Below are 25,242 nucleotides of genomic sequence, written 5' to 3' on the forward strand. Positions count from 1 at the left end.
AAACTTGGTAAATAAATCACATTGAGAAATATTAGGGGTCCCATCGACAACGTCCGTGGTGAGACCTCCCTCATGTATTGCATATTGTATTCCCGCGAAAAGAGAATTAGAGCCAGACATTTATAATAAGAAAAACAAACAATATAATACTAATGAATAAAGCTGAAAAAATTACTCAGATTACTAGCAGTCTTTAAAGTTTGAGTTGAGCTGAGAATAAAACAACTAATTTCAGAGAATCCAAAAAGAAAAGCATATTATACGAGTATAAAACATAAAAAATCATGAGAACTATTTACGAAGCCACATAAAAACTAAGCCGTAAAGCTAAAAAATCATCCTCAATGTTTTCAGTAGCCAACAATAGTTTCTTAAGTCGCAATAAAAATACATTGAAATTACCTTTGTTGTCAATTTTAGCACAAAAGAGATTGTAAAGTCGTGGTGCATTACAGGAATAAAATTGTTGAACGAGGAACTGTAGCTGGTAAAGTATGTCTTAGATTATGCTGCTTATCAAAATTGCAAAAATTATTACTGTTTCTAATGTAAAAAAGTCTCAATACCTTGAAAACGTACATATGTCGTGGAAGGTAGAATTTTTAACTGTTGAAAAATTGGCCATGAGTGTGTCATTTTACTATTTCTAGTAATTACCCTTATTACGGCTTTCTCCAAGACCATTATAGGGTAAAGAGTGGAAGCATACGTATCGCCAAAGCAGCACAGCCCGTAATCTAACTTAGAACTCACAAGAGCATGATAAATATTTGTTAGAACATTTACTGGACAAACGTTCCTTAGGAAACTTACGAAGAACACCAAACATTTCTTGCTTTAATTTACTGATATGCTCCTTCCAAGATAATTTAGTATTAATGATTAACCCCGGGTATTTAATATTTTCGGTATTTTCAATTTGCAAACAAGAACAATTTAATCTGTTTTTGCAGTTTAAATCATGAAAGTAACACGGACTTTGGAAGATAATGTTTTTTTAAGAGAAAAAATTTGGTACTTAGTTTTATCACTCAACACCAATTAATTTTAACGAACCAGTAGCGCAGTAGTTCTAAGTCACATTGAAGTCACATAGCTTGAAGGGATGCGTGTGAATATTCAGTATATGTAAGAGCCAAATCATCAACGAACGCAGTGATATTGCCTAAAAAATTCCGATCACAAAGGTCATTAATATAAATCAAGAATAAGACCGGTCCCAGGATTGATCCTTGAGGAACTCCATGCTCCAATAAACCTTCCTCGCTGAGATAGTTGCCGAACTTCGTGTTCAACTTGAGGAGAGCAAAAATCCCTTCTTGAATTTCAGGGAGTAGTAACTACTGAGAGAAAGGGCAACCTTCAATTCTATTAATTTTGTCATAATTTTTGTTTAATTTGATCAATTTAATTTAACCCCACGCCTGACACCAAAGTAAAGTTTTTTAAAAACTAAATCAGAATATTACTGCAGAAAGTTTATTCCAGATTTTCCTAAATTTGCTAAGCCTTCAAATGAATCGTTTTATGAAGAACTCCATTGTAGTTTGTTACTAATTTACGTTGGTTGTGTGCCTAGTTTGTGTTTGTTAAATTCATTTTCAATGATCAAGGCCTTCAAATGAACTTAAAGCACGGAAACTCATAAAATTAAAATTCTCAACAGTAATTTGAACATTTCATAGTATATTATATATCAAGGGAGTAAAGTGTGTGTTTTAATCCTAAAAGGGTGCACAGAGTGCAACAAGCATCCGAGGGATTCGGACGCACTTTAATCCTGTGGTATACACGGTATTCTTTGTACTTCTACAATTAGGTCCAGCAATTTCACTGTGAAAGTCCAAATTTGAAAGAAAAAGGGTAGTTTCTTATCAACAAAAAATCTTTAGGTCTAATTTAATAGGGTACGTTTCTTCTTGTTAATGGATTTTAGTTAACGTCTGTCTAATGTAGAACCACTGGCAATAACCACAACGGCCGGGTCAGCGTTAGAAAGGGTAGGTACACTTAGATTGGGCATTTAATGGAACAAAATATAGTTTTACATCTTGACAATTCAATTCTAGTTATCGAAATTCATAGGCGCTTATCCTATTGAAAATAATAGAAGTAAATTTTTAATAATTTTGTTTTGTGGTTTGGGATTCGCCAAGAAGTTGTAATAGACCACGGAACAAAATTAAAGTATTCAAGGAAACTGCACAGAATTTACGTATTAAGCTTATTTTCTTCATTCGACCACAGATATACGTATATCTGTGATTTGACAAAGGAAATTGCATCCTTTAGGATTTTGGTCTTTAATAGGCTTCTCTAACAAATAAGAAATCAAATTATTGGAACCACTGAATTGGAATATGTAATTAGAAAACACGAAACTTGAGAAAGCGAATAAGTAACCACAAGTGAGCACATATAGAAGCCCCGAAACTTACATTTGACAAACAAATTCACGGCGTAACAAATTTGGATAGAATGCACTAATCCTATTGTTTCGCCCTTCAAGCAGGAGATCATTGTTCGTGTATGGTCTAGGTTCTGATTAATGTTTAAGGTGGTTTTTTTTTCTACGCATATAAGCGGGTAATAAATCCGGTACTCGTAAATAGCAAATAATTAACATTCGTCTAATACGTTTAAAATTATTTCACCCTGTGCAATTCGACCCTCTTTGCCGAATTTACTTACTGAATTCGAAAATGTGAAAATATTTGATGAGATTAAAACGACTCACTAATACTTTTAAATTTTACTCTTCGATATTCTATTCCAAGTGCAAATGAGATGTTCACGGAAAAGTCACGAACCGATCGATCAATTAGGTTTAAAATTTACATCGGTATTTCGAATTGCATTTTCCGGCTTTACATCACCACCTGATACTATATAAAGTAAATGGCAATATGATGAAAAGTAAATAAACGTTTTCTACAATTGAAAGATTTCCTATATAACAAAGTTGCATTTCTTGTTTGATACAGCTGTAATTGAATTACGTTTTTAATAATTCACTGTTACTGAAAACAAATCCAAACAATTTGTGAGTGTTTTCTTATTAATTTTTGACGAATGGCAATTTTTTTTTCTAATTAAGGGTTTTAATTTAAAATGTCGTTATGCTGTGTGCAAATGTATGAAGGGATTACGTATTGGTGGCATTTTTTGTTGAATAATACCTACAACCCTTGAATTTTCATGATCGGTCTTTAATTATTGGTTGGGCGATTTGAGAAAATCAAAACAGTATTTTTTCAAGGGTGAACTAAGTAAACGTTTCTTAAGATTTCGGTGTTTAATTCGCAGATTGGGATTAAACGTACTTAGCATTGAAGACACCGACAATACAGCAACAATTAAGTAGGTACTTACCAACAAATAATTATATTCTCTTAAGGAGGTCTGAATCTAACAGCAAATAATTCACAATTTGGGTTGACAGGGACTTCGTGGAGCGAACGACGCGAGCCGTTTCACCGATACTACTGATTCAACATCCAGCGTCCCGGCGCTTCCCCCACATTATCAGTATCTCAAGGGAAGTGCCAACTAATACAGATTGCACACATAAGTTTTTTTCTATAGGTAAAAGTTAGGCTGAAACACGCAAGTGAATCCTTGTAGAGTTTTAAGTGTACGGTTCTATGCATAATGAATATGAAAACCTCCCTATTTAATCGGTCAGAATGTAATTATTAATTTGCCAGAAATTTATCTGTAATATACGCTTCTCAGTTGCTTACGACGTTTAGCTTTTCCTATTATGGCGGCGGGACCGTTTTGTAGGTACGTAGTCTGATTTTCTGGAGGACAGGTTTTATAATTTAATTTTGATATTCTGTAAAATGCCAGGTTGTTGCGTTTCAAATGGAAAAATCAATCCCAACAAGAATTCAGATTGTTTGGAATATCCACGCGCAGAACGAACAAAGTGAAATTCGCGGACAGAAATGTCTACGCAAAGAAACTAACGTGTACGTTTAATGTTTTCAACAAAATTCATGTGAACTTAATTTTTGTTGATACAAGGACATGGAAGTCAGCAGAACAAATTTATTTACACAATTTTGAAATTTACAAAAAGAAACTATTTAATGCACGTAAAATTCTTTGAGAATAAAAACGGGCAAAAGAAATTAAGCTTAGCCGTAAATCTCGGAAAGCAATTTTGGCATTTGCATTTGTATTTGACTTTTATTCTTTGTACTTTCTTGATTTCCGTAGTTTAGAAGGTCTGCAAAGTTTCCGGGAATTGTAGAGTCGACCCATGAGTTAATGGAAAAAGCTTTGCGTACTGATTAAAAAATAACAATAGTGTATTAAGAGTGGAGACACTAAATTTGTGATTGAGATTAGAGACCGTACCACATTTAGAAGTTTAGTTTTTTTGCACCTACGTACGTGTAGTAAAAATAATTAAACTAACTTCAGTAGACTCAACAAAATTTATATTTCGCTCAACACTGTCTTGTAGAGCTCAAATAGTGGCAATGAGCAAATTTCCGTTTTTTCTGACATATCTTCGGAAGTAGTCCGAATTGTCTGGTTTTATTTACAGCATCATTTGCATATTAATGTACTTCTTGAATATTGCAGTTTGTATGATTAAATATACACGACACAGTGAAAGAACGTGTTTAATTAAATAAAAATACAATGCGATCAAAGATCAGTGACTAGCCCGCTCATATGAAATAAGACATTGGTAACGGATTGTCGCAATACATAGATGCTGCACCAATACTAAACATAATCTAAAAACCAAACAAATGTGTGAAAAGTCATTTCAATCTGAGATTTCAATAGTTTTTGGATTGTAGAGAAGAAATTTAATAAACCGAGGGTTCATGTGCACAATTTATTTTCTTTTACAAGTGTTCAAAAAGTCCACAACCATTATTGAGATAGGCGCTTTTGCAGCTCTATAAGATAGTGCTGAGAGATTTTCAATACAACGATTCGTTTAGGAGAAATCATCATCAAGTTTACTTTTTCATATTATGTGTAACGGGCGGTTACAAATTATCGATGATTCACCGTGTATATTCTTCTTATCCTTCGTTTCTCGCTGTCGCTAGCCCAGGTAAATAAATGGGTAAATAACAAGGAATAATTATGTCAATTTTGATCTTTGCAGATACTTATTGGTTAATTTCAACAAATAATAATCAACATTTGGGCAAGATATTACTACTGAAATTGATATTCGGTGTGCGTTTGAATTTTAGAACCTTTTTGTTCCTGTGAGTAAAGATTAGTGATTGTGATAATTACGAATTGCAAAAGATTACATTAATGAGAATACATTTATTTTAATTAAACGCACAAATAAAGCAAAAAATTACAGTTACGATGAACCTAAAAAGAAACCTAAACCTAAACTATCTAAAAAATTTTAATCTTTTGAAAATACTTTAGCACCCCAGTTCCCGGGTTAAATTCGAGCTTCGTAAATAAATTGTCATTGTTAGCTAGTATAATGGAGCGAATATGCACTCGCTTTGGTTTGCACTTTGACTGGGTATTATTGCCCTAAACACAATAGTTTTAGGCCGGACAGGGACAAGTCGCCGTCGCCGAGTCGCCGTCGCCGACTGGCCGTCGGCAACTCGCCGTCGGGCAATCTCGCCATCGGTCAACTTGCCGTCGGTTAACTCGCCGTCACCGAAAACAAAATAAAGATTATTTTTTTAAAATATTTAAATCTAACACTTAGATGTTTATAACTGCAATCAGTTTAGTCATATATTATTTAGCAATCTCGTTTCATCATTGGAATGGTGTAGTTATTTGCAGTATTGGGAAAGTAGATAGAGATCCAGATACATTTAAAAATCATGATCTAGATCCAGATCAAAGACCTACACTTAAGAAAGGATCTAGATCAAGATCCAAGATCCCCTCAAAACGATCTAGATCCTTTGATCGTATGCAAAATAGCAAGAAAAATTGTACGTAACCCCTTGTGAAAAAGACCTTCCTTGAAAATTATAATAACCGCCTACACCCTTTTAAGAATTCACTGGTCGCTGGTAACCCTCCACCTCTAAAATTGAGAAAGTGTCATTAGTCAGGAATTTTGGTGACGATAGTGATATTTCGGAACATCTTAGGGGGGTTAGCCCATAATTATGAAATGTAAATGTATCATGTATAACCAAAAATATTTTTGTAATTCTAGAGTGTTTTGTTTGATAAGAATAAACTGATTGCACTTACAAACATTTAGTAGTATTTTTTATTATTTATTCCGCTGACGGCGACTTGACCGACGGCGAGTTTGTTCGACGGCGGGTCGGCGACGGCGAATCGCCGACGGCCAGTCGGCGACGGCGAGTTGTCCTAGACCCGTTTTAAGCACCTTTTAAAATAGTTTGCAAGGGTGTAGTTGAGCGCGTTAAAAACCTGCAATTAGCATGCGAGCTTCACAACGGCTTCAATCGTACTCATTCAAATTACCGTTTTTCTTCGGCCAAAGTACATTCCCTCTATTCTAAATGAAAACTTACAACAAATGATATCTACGTTTACAAAACCTAATATACATTTATACAGTTAATTACGAAATTTTATTTCTTCACGCCCAGGCCAAAAAGCATTATGTGTAAATGAAAATATTCACACCCATTACATATGGCTGCAAAAAAGTACATACTTTGTTGAGTATCATTTTTTATTACGTATACTGCAACGAAAAAAACAAGAACTGAAAACTCTGTTGGTTACAACAGGATGGTGCATCCGCGCACAACGCCCTTCTCCGAATATTTATCGGACAAATAGAAAATCGAAAAATTTGTGCGATATGTATTCTCCACGATTATGGCGTTGTGCGCGAGTGCAGAGAGTTTTCAACGTTTGTTTTTTTGTACCGTAGGTACATCTATGTATTTATGATTAAAAATGCTATAAGCTTGATGATTTCTCAGAAACGAAACGTTGTATTGAAAATCTCTCAACGCTGTCTTGTAGAGCTCAAAAAGTGGCAATGAGATGGTGTTTTTAATTTTTCTATATCTGTTCAAATTTCGGACCTTCGGAAGTAATCGGAATTTTGAGTTTTTTTTACTGCAACTTTTTTCTAATTTGACCATCATCGTATCTATGGCTTCCGAGATCCACATGATATACATCCTTATCTTAGAGATTTTTGGACCCTCCTCACTTTGAACTGGTTTTTTTTTGTAATAGTTGATGCCATGCATTCTGCTTCTGTAGAAGATCTGGAATACTCTGCTTTCTAGATTCCCGTGAGATTGGACTCCCTCTCAGAACGAACGCATGTACGACACAATTTGCAAAATCTGTGTCCACGTTTTCAGTGGTTCTGCTGTTTTCTGGTATTTCAGACCAATGTTTGGTGTACCCTTTAAATATCGGAATACCCGCTTCGTAGCTATCCAATATGCCTTGGTGTAACAAGAGTTCTACTGGCTGAGGTAACTGACTGCGTGAGCTGTCAGGTCTCGTGAACACTGCCAAATACATCAATGGTCCCACCAGTTCTCTGTATGGTGGATGCTCCGAATCTTCAAGCGGTACCTTGTAGGTTTTTAAAATCTGGATTCCAATTCAACCTGCGTACTCATTGGTTTAGAATCCCCCTTTCCGGATCTGTCGAGGTTTAGATATCCCTTCTGGCACATTTCAATTCCATCATCAGTACTGGAGGATTCTATGGCGAGGCAATATAAGTTCGTAAACTTAATACCTAGGAAATAACGCCAGGAAAATTTGTTTCCTTTTTTCTTTTTCAAGTTATGGCACCCGAACAGCCCTCGACGTTACCCCTAAAAAAAGATTAGGTACTTGAAAACATTTTAAGAAATCTCGGCGTTATTGTCTAGCTAAAGCATTCACCTTTCACAGGAATATTCGACCCCTTCCGCATCTTCACTCAGGATTCAGATATCCTGGATCGAAATCAAGCATTTTCGGGCAACGAAACGGGTGTACTGTTCAGCCTTATGGTTAACTATTTTAAAATGGCTTCATAAGAATTGAATAAATCACAATTTTGCAGTTATTTAGTTCATTGCTTTACTTACTTATTCATTTATTTATTATCTCTCCCTTGTTCTGGGCTTTCAACAGGCTTGCGAGTGACCCGCATAATGCTTTTTTAGAGGTGCCCCTGCAGAAGGCCCATAAGTTGTTCTGTACTACTCCGGTAATTACCGTACGAATTAGGAAAACTGCAGGAAAACCTAATTCGGAGTAACTCAGCTACCAATAGTGATGTTCAATTACACGTTTTTTAAAGTGCGTAATATTACGTGTAAAATTACCAATTGTTTATGTTTTTTATGTAATTTATGTAGGGGAGAGGTGGGCAAAGTGGACACCTTAAGCTAAATTCACTTGGTATTCCTATATTTCTTCACCAATCATTTTGGTGAATTTTTTCTGGCATAATTAAACATTTTCGTAAGTGCGTTATTAGTGAAAAACAATTTTTTTTTATTTTAATTTTTTTATTAATAGTACATTTGACCACTTTACCCAACCTGGTTGGGTAAAGTGGTCAGTGGAGTAGGGTAAAGTGGTCATCTACAAAAATCACACAAGAACACATCATCTTGCTCATCGCACCCTTCGCACTCCTCGTGGGCCCACTTTAGGCATCGCTGGCACTTTAGTAAGGACATTGGGACGTAAGTGGACATTGGGTCGGGCAAAGTGGACCAGGGTGGGCCGCTTTACCCGAATGCGTTATTTTTAGTTTCATTATTTATTGCAAAATTTTGTGCTAACCAATCAAACCATCAGAACCACAGATTTATTTGTAAACATTTAAAGTAAACGTACCCGATAGAACACAATCCTAGATTATTTACAACACTCGAAAAACGATGATAAAAGTATGTACTTATTTTACATCAGAACACCACTTTTGACATTAACCTGTAATATCTTGACTCACATGTACACCAGCATATTCAGTTTTCTACAGTGTCTATAGTTAGTGAATCTACCAATTTATTTTAATATTTCGAAATTGTCACTAGATGGCAAGTGCATTAAATTATCGTTGGCCACTTTACCCGCCTATGCCACTTTACCCACCTCTCCACTTACCACTTTTAAAAAAAAACAAATTTTACAGTAAAATTACCAGTAATTTATGTTTTTTACGTAATTCACAAATATTTTTATAAAATTACCTGTCATTTATGTTTTTTATGTTTTTTTTTTTAATATTCCATAATACTTTTTGAATTTTGTAAGTGTTTGAAAACAAAAACACTTGTTAAATTATATATTTTGGTGTATTAAATAAAATACCCAAGCAGTAGGTATTTTGCCATCACGCGTCGTTTGGAGGAAGAAGTTCCAGATCGCGAATTAGATGCTGTATCATCGTCATTAAACCAAACTAGATTCAACGGTGAATCGTTTACGTTGGTAGTACCGTTGATGGTCTGTGGTAGTACCGATCAAAATGTATCAAATAGGTATTACATTTATGTAACTTACAAAAATTACGGTTTTTTGAATAAAAAACGTAACGTTACGTAAATTTCATAAAAGAGATAAATTACATAAAAAAACCGGCCTCTTGTAAGTTACGCGTAATATAACCGTTTTTTATGTAACTTACAAATCGTTATTTTACAATCCACATCACTAGCTATCAAAGACATTTTCGCCCTCATGTACCGCTTCATAATGAAAGAAAAAAGAACTAATATGCCAAAAAATAAACCACGTTTAGATAAGACGAGTGTGCAAAAAATAAGAATCGAAACGTCACAGTGTTGCCGGTTCTAAAAACCATTCTTACGGACGCTATACCTTCACATCTATAAAAAAACGTAGCGATGCCTGTGTTGCGTTGGGTGCGTTTCGTATTTTTAACTCGGCGAGTACATAAGCAAACATTTAGTGGGAGAGAGGCATCCTTCGACAGACTTTAGAAGCGAAACTATATGAGTTAAGCCCGGCATTTTGAGATCGCGCATATTGTATTGTAAAATTGAAATAATTACTGAATTATAAGGGAAAATTGTGCCGCTATTTCGACGAAGTTATTATCGTTGTTGTTGTTTTATTTTTATAGCTGTTCTGTTTTTTTTACATTAATTGGTCGTGATCAATTGTTAACAATTTTAGTACTCTTCTTATTTTCTTCTGACGTGTGTAAATGCCATCTTGCAACCATTCACACAAATAAAACGTTAGTATTATTTTTATTATAATTCGCTCGATTTTAAAGGTTTTTTTCTACAAACCTTTCATTGCTGTAATTTTTCGAAAGGAAAAAACCCTTATGCGATGATTTTGTCTCTCCATCTGTTCGTCTCTTCCTCGTCTAACTCTAGAACAAAAAGAGAGGCTTCTACTAGTTCATAGATCACTGCTATTGGATTTGAGCTGGTTTCCGAATGCGCTGATTGAAAAAATTTCCCGTAACTGAAAATCGTATGCGATTCGTATCTTGTTTACGATTTTGACCGTCGTTCTGCTAGAACTTCCCTTTAGTCCATTTTAGAGGCAAGTTTTTTTTACAAATTGGATGTCAATGTAATTAATAAATGCATAATCATCCAGCATATTTTATCATAAACAGAGAAATTATCGAGATGACCCTTAAAATTTACAATTAAAGCTTAACGGAGGGGCTTTGAATTTAAAATAATTTTATATTCAAAGGCAGGGGTGAATCTAATTCATTTTCCGACATCTGACGTTAGTAAATTCGATTAGCAAGAATGCACTACTGTACTTACTACAGATGCCGTAAATGTTTGGTCAAGTTTACATCGCGACCTCTGACCCAAGATAGCGTCAACTAGACTCTCGGTAATGATAAAATTGGCTGCACTTAGGGGTGTCAATGCAACTAATTCCGAATCTGGTGCGTAGTAATTTGCATTTACTTTATTTCTTATTTTTACTTTAGTTGTGTAGAAATACTCCTCTATATTACGCTGCAGTTTTCAGTAGAGCCATCTATTCGAAGAGTGTATAATTGTATTTCGCTAAAATCGTTACTTTCGCTTTCAAATTTAACAGAAGGGCACGTATCTTAGTTATTGTGCAAGGTGATGAAGCATTTTTGGCGGTTTCCACGGCGAAATTATACACTATTACAGTTCCTGTGCATCAACTCAATGTATTTTGCAGTTTCCCCAGCGCATTTTCTACCACTTTCCCGTGCTAAGATCTTGTCCCTCACACGAACGGGCGAAAAAACTTCCCTTTTCATCCCTATCTAACTTTTACATAAATTAGGTATACGAAAACGGAAAATAACGAACCAGATTTCTGAAAAAAGAAACTTTTTTGTTTCAAAAAGCAACCTAAAATTTTTATTAAAGTATGTCAAAACCATAATTATCATTTAAGATAGATCCAAATTACATTGAATTCTGTCAAGAAAAATTTTCCTTTGGGAAAACGTTTAATTTATTTGCTTTGAGCTAGAAACATGTTCTTTCAAGAATTTGGCAACTGGTTTTAATTATGAATCCATTTATGCATTTTTTCACAGTACGAATAATTGTATTATGCACTTCCAATTCAATAGCCCAAAAAGCGATGTGTTTAGTCGCACATGAATAATGTGTTCGTGCATAAAATTCCTCTCCTTATAGATCATAATTTTGTTCTTTAGAAAAGTCAAAATAATTACTACCAGTAGATAAACTCAATGACATAAATTCGATTCATTAGTTTGAGGTATACTTTCTTAAACGACTTTGTTAAACACTTCTTACCTTGTCCCTTGGGGGATTACCGACTATCGCACCTTCATATTTTATGTAGGTACCAATTCAGAAAATCCGCTTTCTTAAAACTACATCGGTTATATGTCAATATATTTTTTATCAAGCGACTATTTCACCTCTTTTTTAGTTTTCATTGCGACTGTTGAACACAGCGGACGTGTTTATTTGGTTGTGATTGTTTTTCGCTTGTGAATTGGGCAGGACCTACGGTTTTGGATTCGAGGTGACTTATTACGGCCAGTCTACAAATCGCATCTCACAGATAAGTTTTTGTTTTTGACATTAGAGTTTCCTTTTATTTAATTTTATCGTTGGAAGTTAGGCCGTAATTGTAGCGCCAAGGCCAACCTATTTTCTCTAACCTTTCCTGATTGTGAGTGATTCTCCACCCTATATCCGCAACGTAACCTGGCGTGATCTTATTAAAAAACGCCTCCCAGTGAATCTTGAAATCAGCCCAAACATTCTTCAAACCCTTGTGGGGATCACACTTAAAGAACAGTGAAGTAATTTGAGATTGCAACATTCTCCTCGATAACTGTGTGACCTTTATGTATTTATTGTTAGGTGATTTAAAACTTAAGCAATTGGGTGGACGTCCGGGGTTGACATTGAAGCTGGAAGGTACAAAGTTTGATTTTATTTTTTCGTAATGTCGCAATAGATCTTCTTTTAGTAGGTCTGATGTTAAGGGTAGTAGATCGGTTAGTTGCTCGGCAGTGATCCAGCTACCATTTTCCTTAAAGTCAGATATACCTAATTTTAAATCCGAAACTCGGGCAGTTTGCGGAAAATATCGGTGATATTGCAGTGATCGATATACCAAATTTGGTTGCAATCGTTTAGCCGAAAATGAGAGTACAGACAGATAGACTTACAGACCGATCATCGACTCTACTCAGGGAGGTAATACCTACCGAATGTGAGGCCTAAGTACGTGTGGTCTTAGTACATCCTCCTATCGTAATCCAGAATCCAGAATGTGTATGGCATTTTAACGGATTTTCTTGGCAATTAAAAACGTATTGCTGGTATTGAATAAATGTGTGTTACATTTCTATAAAGACAAAATCACTTGATCCATTTTCAATATCTTTATTCTTTTACATGTTACATTCATTTACATGTACACTAATTTACATCACATTTATAACAGGTTGTTAACAAAAATAATTCGGATTTGTTACACTCTGTTACGCTTTGAATGAGTAGAAGGATTCGTATATGAAACAAATTCTCACTATAGATATTGGTGTAAATTTTAAAAATGCTCTCTGTATTGATATGGTTGAATGATAAATATCGTTTAAACATTGAAAACGAAAGCTGGGAACCATAAAAAATGTTTAACAACTCTCTACGCGACTACAACATAATGTGCAGCTACTTTTAACGACCGGGACACGTGGTGTCATATATACTTTGGGAAACTTCCTCCTTAGAAGTGACACATCAACAGATATAATGAAAAATAAAGTATTTGTGTTAATAAATAAACTTTCTAAGTCAAGCGCTCTAGGGAGTGTAGGATCCCATATTTAAATATACAAAAATAATAGTATCCCGTACTTTGCTATTATCTTTTATTCTTTAATGCTATGGAAGTAGAAGCGTACAACACTTTTCCGGAATTTCAGGAAAGAAGTGAAAGGATATGCCGGTACTGCATACCTACATTCAATTTGGGAACAGACCGTATTTGCAATGTGATGTAAAACGCTCAAGTCTACATGGTCGCGTAAAACAATTTTATCAATAACATTTATTAATTATTATTTGTTTAAGATAGTATTTATATTTTCAACGTCCCAACGGTGTATAATATATCTAGTGTTAATCGTGGAAACAGTTTAACATATTTTATTATTAAGAATATTTTAACAGTTTAGTCTCTACGTGTGTGTTATAGAGAAGAGGAAGAGTCTACATTTGACGCAGTTTTCTAATAGTCTGCTCCCAAGAAAGTTTTAAGCTACATCACACGAATACTTATAGATTGTCTGGCTAGGGTACTAAAAGGATATGTAACACTAATATACAAAGACATTTCAACATTTACAATTTAAATGTCTTTCACAGAGTTATATTAAATAGAGGATTGTCGCGTTTCAGTGTTAGGCCATGATTATTTAGAACGACGAGCTAGAAAATGCCACTAGTTTGTATAAAAAATGCGATCACTTCATAAAAATATATATAAATAGTGACATTCTTTTTTTCAATATTTAAGTACTTTAAGGGTCTGCTACGCTACGGAAGACAGAACCTTTACAATTGCCATCGGCGTTATATCCAATGATAGCGTCTTAGGTGGGGGTAATCAATGATATGCAATATTCATCGTTTTTTGCAAAGTGTACACGGATATAGACAGACAGACATATTACACGACACCTCACCACCACTTTGACTAACTACAACGTATAAGACACGACACTAAATGCGATGAGACATTCGATAAGATTCTGTTTCGTAGTTTGACTGTCTCTTGCTGTTTGGATTTTTTTCCTTTCTGTTTCGTACCAAAAACGTCTTCGGCTTATGCGTAACTAAGGCACGTATAAATAAATATTAAAACGGATTACTGAAAATGTTCCCAGACGGTCACCTACACACACCGACATTCCAGACAGTTTTCTACTATGATATGCTTTCACGTTTCATCTTGAACTTTAAAAGAAAATGTTGGGGTGAGTGGGAGATGACACTTAATTTTCCTGTACATCCAGAAAATACCTATTACACAATTCTGGAAGGACCTGTCGTTTAAAAAAGAACCTTCAGTAAACTGATGACTGCCCATCTGACACTCTGTCTGGTTGATTAGGCCGTACGACTCGGCAACGCCTGATGTGGCCAATATGCTATCAGATCATAAGAACGTGTGGTATTACTTCAAGTGCATGCAGTGTAATGGCCTACCGTTTCAAAATTTCTTGTTACTTTATACAGTAGGGTAGAATTTGAATTTGACAGAGTAACTTAAAGGTTAAATTTAGTTAACAGTGTATGTACTGCACTTTATAGATACTTGATAATTAATAATTAAACAGTAAGAATCTTTTAACTGCACCTGGAATTTTAAAATTGACGATTTTTTTGACGCCGATTTCATTTAGAACCTCGGTATTACTAATTTGCGTATCGTGTCCTTTTCCGAATAAACCAGAGTTTTTTAACAAAACAGAGATAGTAAAAGGTATCCGTTGACAGTGGAAAGGTGTAGAAATGTGCTTGTGCAACTTAATTAGTAAAAGAAATGTGCAATTAGGTCGTATAATGAGCGAGGTGTTACTCAAAAGGTACATAAAGTGCGAACCACTATTGGAGTACTGTAGCTCAATATGGGTTCTTTCCAATTAACATTAATTAATTGAATTAGAGATATAATATTTGCTATATGAATCTGTGTGCGGTCTAATATGAATAAATGCAACAGATGAGAGCGTTGGTCAGTGGTGGACTTAATAAATTAAAGTTAGGGTTTAAGCCGCGCGTTCGGCCGTTAATTATTTGTTTGCTAATTATGCAAGCTTAACTTAACTAAAAGAATTAATAATTCCTGCTCTCATAATTGGCTCATATTTTCATTTTATCACTTCGTGAATATGCCTTGAAGTGTTCCGAAGAAAGTTAGACTGGTTTTAAGGTCGCGACAGTAAGGTCAAATAGTACCTTATATGTGGGTTCTGCAAGAAATAGATCTAGGCTGAACTACGCCTAATAAATTAAAGAGATTATAATTCGGTCAGTGGCGCCAATAGAGCCTCTAACTTGGTTCAATGTAGCGCTGTCAATTACAACCCCTAATACTAGTCCGCGTTCTCGATGTTAGTAGGTTCTGAGTACTGTCATTTATGCGTACGCTCATTAGACCGAAATTAAAAGGGGCACTCCAAAAGTGTGCAAAGTGTCAGTTCGTGCGCCGCACCGCACAGAAACAGAGAAGGAGGAAGAACTGGACTGCGGTTAAGAGAAGGGTAGAAAACATACCGGCATAAGTTTAGTACTATTGCTGGGGCGACGGAAAACTTGGAAAAAGGAAAGTGGGTAGGTATACTTATTGCAATTACATTCGTAGGTATCTACCGCAGGATGGCCACAACAAAAAAGCAACAGATTTTGTCTAATGACTTTATCACCGAATGTATTGAAATATATAGCTCAGTGCCGTGCTTGCGGAAAGTGAGAGGTCTGCAATACTCGAACAAGAAACTAAGAAATAGAAGCAGATCACGATAGGGTAATCAAAAAAATTAATGCGTTAAGAGGAGCATTTCGACGGGAGTTAAAAAATGTAGTCATCAAAAAAATGTCGGGGGATTCGTCTGTGTCGTTTGTGGTTATTTTCTTTACTACTTTTCACAAGCGATCAAGAGGAGCCTCGAGGAACTACGGAGGTAATTTTTGAAGAAAGTAACGGCACCACTTTTGAGGGTAGCGAAAACAGAAAAGTCAACGAAATGAAGAGTTAAATTCGATGGCAAGAAATTTATACATAAATATGCAATATTTTTTTAATGAACAGGAAGATGCAGATTTAATATTTTATGTTCTGCTCAGTAGTGTCCCTTGGCCTCCATCCTCTCCTCCCATTCCACTCCTGAGAAATATTCCATATATCTTTGCACCACTGTGTAGAGGTTTCTCAACTCTTATGTACAGAGTTGATGAGCTACGAAAAATTGTTCCTTACTAATGCAGTTCCTTGAGTAATATTTTTAAGCATAAATTTTTCCAAATGACAAAAGCCATCGTAAGAGTTAATTAAGGAATAAACCTAATTAACTTTTACGATGCCTTTAATTTATTGTTCCTCTTCTACTTCAAATAAAAGTGCCGACGGGCGCCGAATTGTAATTTAAACTACTATAAGTCTGAAGAAGGGGGGTGGTATAATAATCGATGTAAATATCCCTGTCTCACCGCAGTATGTAAGACTATTTCATTATGGTAAGCAAAGGATTGGGCGCGATAATATATGGCACGCATTAAGTAGGTATACGGCCACGAAAAGTTGGAAGCGGGCAAATACTGCGAAATACGAAATAATTAGTGTTAGAATTGATCATTTTAAAACCGGTTGGTCCTATAGTTAAGGGCTAAGTGAACTATCAAAGTGAGTGAAAGAAGAGATTTAGTGCCAAAATTCTTCGCCGATAAATAGAAAAGCTTCATTGTCGAAATTATAAAATTGACATTTGAATAATCCAGCTTTTTGTTTCCCACGCCAGCTACGTAAGATTTTCTAATTTTTATTTCAATACCGCAGATTTGTAAGATTATTTAATATCTAAAAAACAAATAAAAATATTTAATTAGATTTTTAGTGACTCCTTTTAACGATCTGATACATTATTGGCCACCTCAGGCTTGCCTAATGCCTAATCCGAGAGAGGGGATATTAGTCAATTTGCAATGTTATAAACGTTTGTAATTGGTGGTGATTAAAGCGGTACGGTTTAAATGAACTAGTTTAAAAAAATCAAGCTTCACTCTTATTAACCAAACCGTACATCACACTCTATTAACTATTTTCCATGGGGGCTAGCCTAGGCGAAAGGCATACTTAAAGTAGATGTTTAAATTATTCTTCCAAAATTCTAGACAACATAGATAAGTAATGTTTGAAAAGATATGCTAATGGGGTTTATCCAGATTGTCATCAATGTAGTCGTAATTTCTGATTTAAAAAGAAGACAGTGGTGGTTTTGCAGATAGTGATTCAAGGGATAGACATGGGTACCAAAAACACTATCGTTATCACTTGGATTGAGACACAATTACTCACAACTTTCCAACAGAATGAGGTACTGAACAAATATTGGTAAGCCTATCAAATTTGCTACAAAAGCCAAGTTGTTCGAGGTTAGGAGGACGAAATTATAGGATTGTGAACCGAAAGCGGCGATACCGAAAGTCGGCTGGGGAAAAATCGACTATGGACGGAGTCGAGCAATTAAAACGACAATTCCATTTTGAATTTTGGTCATATTCGAGGAGGTCGAAGACACCTATTCAAATTTTAATTTAAGTAAATATTAGAGCAAATAAGAGGAAAAGGCTGTTCCTGCAGTCTCACAATCGCTTAGGTTTTTGGTGATGAGTATAAAAATAAATATCGCAATTTTAAGAAATGAATACCAAGTTACTTATACCAAAAGGTTATCACAGTTTAAATACGCGCGCTTGTTTCAAAAAACCTCAAAGTATCGACGATAAATAACTTATCAAAAGAAAGCTTATAAAACCGTGCCCTTTTCTGGTCTACTCTCTAACCTTTGTTCTTTGTTGGATAAATAAGTTTAAAGGACCTTTGTATTCGTTTGTCTAATCAAGGCGAATCATTTGAATCGGATCCTAAAGAATGGATGGGGAATAAGGGGTACCAACCGGTTGTAATACTTGTTAGCGTTAATAAATCTAAAGCTACTTCGGCTCCGCCTAGTCCCAAATTATGCTCGAAGCCGCCCTGCCTTTCCCACAGCATTACAACGAGACTTCTGCCTAAAACGTCGCACGCCTGGTATTTTAAAGTTTGCTTAAAATGGGGTTCGCATGTGTGCTTGACGACTCTCGTCTTCTTCTTCTGCAACCATCGTTCGCCATCACGCAGGTAACACTTAACGTACGTGTCTGGAGGCGCCACTTTGCTTGGTATGTGCCTCGCGCATAGCACCTCAACCTCCAACTGTCCCTTGGTCATTTGCAGTCCCAACTTTAACTCCACCGGCTTGGTGCTGGACAAACGGAAACCACGAGGCTTCACCTGTCCGGGACCTAACCGTGGCGGCGACGTACGTTCAGGACTTGACGGCGGACTTTCCTTTGTAGTCTCCAGCACTTCCGGTACAATACTATTTTCACGCGACTCCCTTCCAGATGGCCCACTTGTCGATCCTAATACAAAAGCAACAATTAAACGTTTGGTGCGGACAACATTCATCTTTTCAAAAACACTAAGAAAAACGTGAAGCTTCATTTTCGATAAAACACCGAAATATCCATGCAGCTTATGATGTATTTCTCTGTATTTTAGGTATAGATCTGTTGGAGGCTCCTAATTTCTGGCTGTACGACCGTTACTAAGAGTTTCTACGCGTCTAACTGCTCCGCACGCATTGGGCTGTTCTAGCTAATAATTTTGCTACTTTCATGGAATAGGCTAATGCCTAAGTACGTCTATAAGAAACCAATAAAATTGCTACTTCAAATAAACATGTTCGAATTAAGTAACCATCCTTAAGGGTTGAAACTAAGGGCGAGACCTATTTATTCCGACCCCTCTTTATGCACAATTAGATGACGCGACACGAACGCCAAACTATGACAATTATCTTTTTTATGAGGCTTTTCCAGAAGCTCCAGATGCTGATGTGTGTTCTGATTATTTGTAAAAACGCGAAGGTTACAATTTCACTTCTGTTAATTTGGATTTAAGAAAATGTTAATAAAACGAAGCCTCGGCTAAACAAGTACATCATCTTCCTTTGGTTCTATCTTCTGTTGTCCCGATCTCTAATTTTTTGTCTATTTTAGACTCTCCAGGCCAATATCTAACAGAAAAATTCGTTTTCCCAAAATCATTAGGAAACCTTCATTATCATGCCTATTTTATACCAGGACATTGAAAATGAAAAATGAATTTCGGGAAAAATGTAATGCAAAACTCGTAATAGTATATTTCATTAGGAGTCCGGAAAGCAGGCTTTTTCCGTGCGCGCGTGGCAAATTCCCGTGTGAGGCGTAGTAATTTTTGTGGCACTTCAAATGTATTTGTTTCGTTGTTTGATTTTGTATACAGAGTCTAATAGTCATTTGTATGTAGTTTGCTAAGTTGGATAAACACTTCTTCAGTACCAAATGAATGCTTATTAAATTTACTACATGTTTAGCTATATACTACTTTAAGAAAAACTGGACTGTTTTCACGCTACCAGATCCGGACAGGTGGTAATTTTTAAAAACATAGTTTTTCACTCATCTTTTTCGTAAATTTTCCTCTTGTATATATATCCTGGTCCGTTCATTTTAGTTAAAACCTGTACAGTAGTAACCTCCCTGCAGTCCGAACAGTAAAAAATACAAAATAACTTTCCCTCCTCTCCTCATAGTAGTCGGTCATCATATCTATCTGCGCTGATATAGTGGTGTGTCCATGCTCTTATTAATTTATTATTATTACTGTGTTAACTGCAGGGGGGTTTTGTTTCTCTAGGTTGAAATAATGCCGACGATGAGAGCGGGCCACCCTGTAGCTGAAAAGTTACGTGCTGTAAACGTAATTTAGGTTTAGCATTATAGATTTCAGACGTCCCATCCTGTACTATGTTTTAATTTATTTCTTTAGGACCTATGAGACTCTTTGTCAAATGAATGGACATTTCAGGATTTTATTTGATAGTCACTGTAATGTTTAGTTTTTTTATTGTAAATTGTGAATCAGTAATTTTAATGATGTAAGAAGAAAGTAAGAAGAAGTCTTATATGGACAAATCTGTTGTGTAAAAGCTGTTAACGGACAAATTAATTGGACAGGTTTGGTAAAAGGGCACCTGCATTGATAAGCGCGGCATTACTTTGGCGACGTAGTTGGTTATTCGTTTCTTCATCGGCCATTAATGAGGCGGAAAAAGAGAGTGGAGGGGGGATTGCTTAAATAAGTGGAGCAAATTAACGACGCGGTTAAGTTAATAGACGTAGTCAGCCTGTTTACGTCAAATTTAAGTTCTGGCAAGTAGTCGTCACCGTGTAGAAAGATTTTTAATGTAGAAAAGTCTGTCGTCCATTATATGAAAGTGTTACGTTGATTTACAATTGTTGCAAGTACCCGTTCAGCCAATTCCCATTCACAATTTAGTCGGACCAGTCGTTGGAAGATTTAATTACAAGCGTCAAATAAAAATGTGAATTTGTTAAAGCTCTAAAGGCGTATTTATGCGCACTAATAATAATTTATTAGAATAAGTAATAAATAATAAGCAATAATAATAAAACTTAAAAGTAAAGGTTTAGGTCACAGAATTAAATAATAAGTAATAATAGTAATTTGGGAAATTTTAACTTAAATCTTATCACTGCGTATTACGATACCGGACAGAAACGAACTGTTCCAAATGTATTGAATATAGCGCAGTATAATACAGCAAAATGGAAATACGATTTATTGATTAACTCAATCTGACATTATATTATTTATTTCTATTTTTCAAAGCCAACCTATCTACAACACTCCGCCTCAATTCCTATCAATAATTTTCGATTAGGAATTGCAAGTTCAAATCATGATCACAATGTTCCAAAATAATTAATTTAAACGAATCAAATTTAGTTCATTTCGCAAAAACTCAAACGTCTTCTTTGGTAAACCTTTTGTCATGATGTCAGCTAATTGTTCATTTGTTGAAATGTACCTAACCTCAAGAATTCCTTGATGTATAAGATTACGAACAAAATTGAATTTCACATCAATATGTTTTGTCCGCTGCATTTCCTTTTCCTGCGATGATATCACAATTGCACACTGATTATCTTCATTCAGTATTATTGGTTCGTCAGGTGTCTCTCCAATTTCCATTAACAATCCACGCACCCACATGATTTCACATGCCGCTAAGCATAATGACACATATTCAGCTTCGGTAGATGATAAAGCAACACATGTCTGCTTACGTGTCATCCAAACCACAGTGGCCCCAAATACTTTTATCACGTTCCCAGAAACTGATTTTCGATCGTTGATATCGCCTGCCCAATCAGCATCCGCATATCCAATCAATGCAACCGAATTCTCCTTGTAACGATATTCCAACTTCAAATCAATTGCTCCCTTGATATATCGGAGGATTCGTTTAGCCGCCCTCCAATGATCCTTAGTCGCACATGATTGAAATTGACTCAAATAATTCACTGCCGCGGATAAGTCTGGTCTAGTTGTACAAGCTGCATACATCAAGCATCCAATCAATTCACGGTACGGTTTATCTGTAAGTTTGCTCCCCGAATCATTCCCCAATTTTAATTGACATTCTATGGGAGTTGAAATTGAATTGCAATCAGTCATTCCAAATCGTTGCAATACATCTTCCAGATAGCCACGTTGATTTATCCTCAAAATCCCATGTTCCCGTTCACGTTCGATGTTAATGCCAAGAAAACTTCTCGTTTCACCCATGTCATGCATTTCGAATTCCTTGGATACCATCTGTTTAATTTTTATGATCTCTTCGATATCTTCTCCCAACAAAATGAGATCATCCACATATAATAACAGATACACCACTTTTTCCTTATTGATACGAGAATACAAACAGTGATCATATTCTGATCGAATAAATCCATTCTCAAGTATGAAATTATGAAATCGCTCATTCCACACACGGGAGGCTTGTTTCAAACCGTATAATGATTTGTTCAATTTACATACAAAATCGCCCTGCATGAAACCATCCGGCTGTTCCATGTAAATGTCCTCCTCGAGTTTTCCATTTAAGAATGCCGTTTTTACATCCATTTGATGAATCTCTAAATCACGCTCCACAGCAAGAGCCAGCATTATCCTTAATGTAGCAATTCTTGCAACTGGTGAATATGTTTCATGAAAATCAAGTCCCTTACGTTGAGTGAATCCACGAGCAACCAGTCGCGCTTTGTACGACATCAACTTGCTCTCATCATTCCGCTTTCGAGAAAATACCCATTTGCAAGTGACAACAGAACGATTCATCGGACGCTCAACTAACTTCCAAGTATCATTTCGCTTGTGTGAGCTCATCTCATCATGAACCGCTTTCATCCATTGTGCCGCATCATCTCTCTTCGCAATCTCACCAAATGACTGTGGAACGTTGTCAACATATGCCATAGCATTTATTGCAAAATCTAATGTGTCAGTACTTAATGCAAATGCAGAGAAATACTCCTCATCACTATGACTCTTCGGTTTTTCCAAATCAATATAATTTCCATATCGTTTCGGAGGTTGACGCTTTCTTTGAGGTCGCGATGTTATATTTAGTGGTTGATCCTTCATTCCGGTGGGTTGATCATCATCTCGTACGACATCCGTCGCTACTCCGCCTGGATTAATTACTTCTGATCGACTATGATCTCTCACAACATCCACTTCATCGCTATCCTCAAGATCCTCCGCCTCGTCAACATCATCCATAATTGACTCTATCTCAAAGAAAACCGCCGGAGAATTTCGCTGTGATTCATCAAACACAACGTCTCGTCTTATTACGATATTTTTCTTCAATGGGTCCCACAATCGATAGGCCATTCACGCCGTATCCAACCATTATCATTTTCTGTGATTTCGAATCCAATTTCATTCGTAATTGGTTCGGAACATGTGCATATGCTATTGATCCAAAAACACGAAGCCTTGACATATTTGGTTTCTTGCCTGTCCAAAGCTCCACCGGTGTTGTATTGGAAACTATTGCACGTGACGGACTCCGATTCGTTAGATATGCTGCACAATAAACAGCCTCGCCCCAAAATGTCTTATCCATTTTAGTATCAGCAATCATCGAACGTGCTTTCTCTAGCAGGGTTCGGTTCATGCGTTCAGCCACACCATTGTGTTCAGGTGTGTATGGTTCGGTATATTGGATTTGAATCCCGGCATCATTACAAATCTGTTTAAATTGATTTGATTTGTATTCACCACCATTATCACAGCGTATTTTTGCAATCTTCTTTCCAGTGTGGGTCTCAGCGAACGCTTTATACCTCTGAAACATTTGCAAAACATCAGATTTATATTTAACCAGATATACGACCGTAAAATGTGTGTAATCATCAACGAATGTTACCAAAAACCGTTGTTCATCCCATGTGACAGGTGTCACTGGTCCACACACATCNCATGAGTGATACTACAAGCATTCGATCGTTTGTTTCAGCACCACACGCCTTCAATTCACGCACTAATTTGTCGAATGCTAAGAAATGTGTGATTAATTTATCAGATTCTGCACAACGCATTGTTAACATGCGCTTTCTGACACCAATTTCAGTTGCCACACTTGCCCGTTCAAAAATTGTTTTTAACGATTGGATCATCGAAAATGCCGTCGGTCTATCTTTCAAATATTCTAAATGCGAATCCGCAACACGTCTAGTGATGTGGGTCTTGCAGATTCTGTCTTCCTTTAGAATGATTTCAACCTTTTCACCGGTCACCTTGCTCGCCTCCATAGCATCTTCTTCCAGCCATCGTGCGACGCCCTTTTCTTCTAAAGTAATTTTCAAACGAAAATACCAATTGTCGAACTCACGACCCTCAAATTGTTTGAATACAAACTTTTCCTCATCAACCATTTCTATTTATGTTGAAATTTATTTCCGAAATTGCACAATTGGTCCAACTAAACTCTTTCGTTTCGCACCAATTCACACGCGATAGCCCATAACCTATTGAATATAGCGCAGCATAATACAGCAAAATGGAAATACGATTTATTGATTAACTCAATCTGACATTATTTTATTTATTTCTATTTTTCAAAGTCAACCTATCTCCAAACAATTGACATCTGTCAAGACTAGTATAAATGGTGGAAAAAGATACTATTACTTAATTATTATTGCTTATTATTTATTACTGATCCTTATTACTTATATCTGAGCATAAATACGCCTTCAGTTTCATTTCTTGAGATCTATTGAATTCATTTATTTGTTTGGTATGTCCGTTCTGTAAGCGGGTTGTGTACAGAAAAGCTTTATGTGCGCCTTATAATTTTTAACACAGGTTTTTTTAAAAATTTTTAGGATGGATGAAAATTGCGTAATATGTGAATTACCTCCTGGTAGTGAAACTGTAAGCCGTGACTGAAAAGGGAGTGTTGAGTGTTAATTTGACCAGGAAACACAATGTTTTCCGCGGAAGATTACGCTAATGCCGCCTACACTTTTAGCGAGTCTCTTATCCCAAAGAAAAGAAGGGGTACAAATAGTATCATGAGGAAAATAGTACCTATCCATTTTCCTTTAAATCATTCCGCCGTTCGTCCGCGGCAAGGATTGCGTACTTATTTCACTAGAAATTATTGGATCAAAGAGTCCCGCGAAATTTACTGACTAACTTGGGATTCAGTGCGAGTTACCACCATTCTGAAAATAGCATATCCTCCATTTACCATCACGATATCTGAAAATACTTTTTGCCAATATTTTATAATCCTGATTTTAATATTGCTACTCCGGACGGACGTAACTCATTCCATAGCTTGGGGCACTAAGTGTGCTACACCTGCATAAGGTTTACCAAAATCAGATGAAATAGAACCAATAAAATCCCCTCGTACTATTTTAGAAGTGGGAAAATTTCGCGTTCTCAAACTGGAGTCTTACGAAAATGTCACTTAAAAATGGGTTGAAGAAAGTGTTTATCTTGCACCCCATAACTGATGGCCATTCACTGTCTCGAGGACACACTGTAGATGTGTGCTAAACACTTTTCAGAGGAGGGCAGATTTTCGAATGGAAGAGTTTCATG

The 25,242-nt window shown here is 36.1% G+C and overlaps 1 protein-coding gene across 5 annotated transcripts in view; it reads right to left on the reverse strand.

Moving 5' to 3' along the window:
* Positions 1 to 12,811: 12,811 nt before the first annotated feature.
* Positions 12,812 to 25,242, reverse strand: part of LOC116173317 (regulating synaptic membrane exocytosis protein 1) — a 159,843-nt gene continuing 147,412 nt past the window's right edge. For 4 of the 5 annotated variants that reach the window (XM_031490699.1, XM_031490697.1, XM_031490698.1 and 1 more), the window contains one exon: positions 12,812 to 18,632. In XM_031490699.1, the coding sequence (XP_031346559.1) occupies positions 18,067 to 18,632 (566 nt within the window). In that variant the 3' untranslated portion in view covers positions 12,812 to 18,066. The remainder of the gene's footprint in view (positions 18,633 to 25,242) is intronic. The other variant, XM_031490701.1, reaches the window with a different exon arrangement.

This window comes from Photinus pyralis, unplaced genomic scaffold (assembly GCF_008802855.1).
Source record: "Photinus pyralis isolate 1611_PpyrPB1 unplaced genomic scaffold, Ppyr1.3 Ppyr1.4_LG6, whole genome shotgun sequence".
Lineage (NCBI taxonomy): Eukaryota > Metazoa > Arthropoda > Insecta > Coleoptera > Lampyridae > Photinus > Photinus pyralis.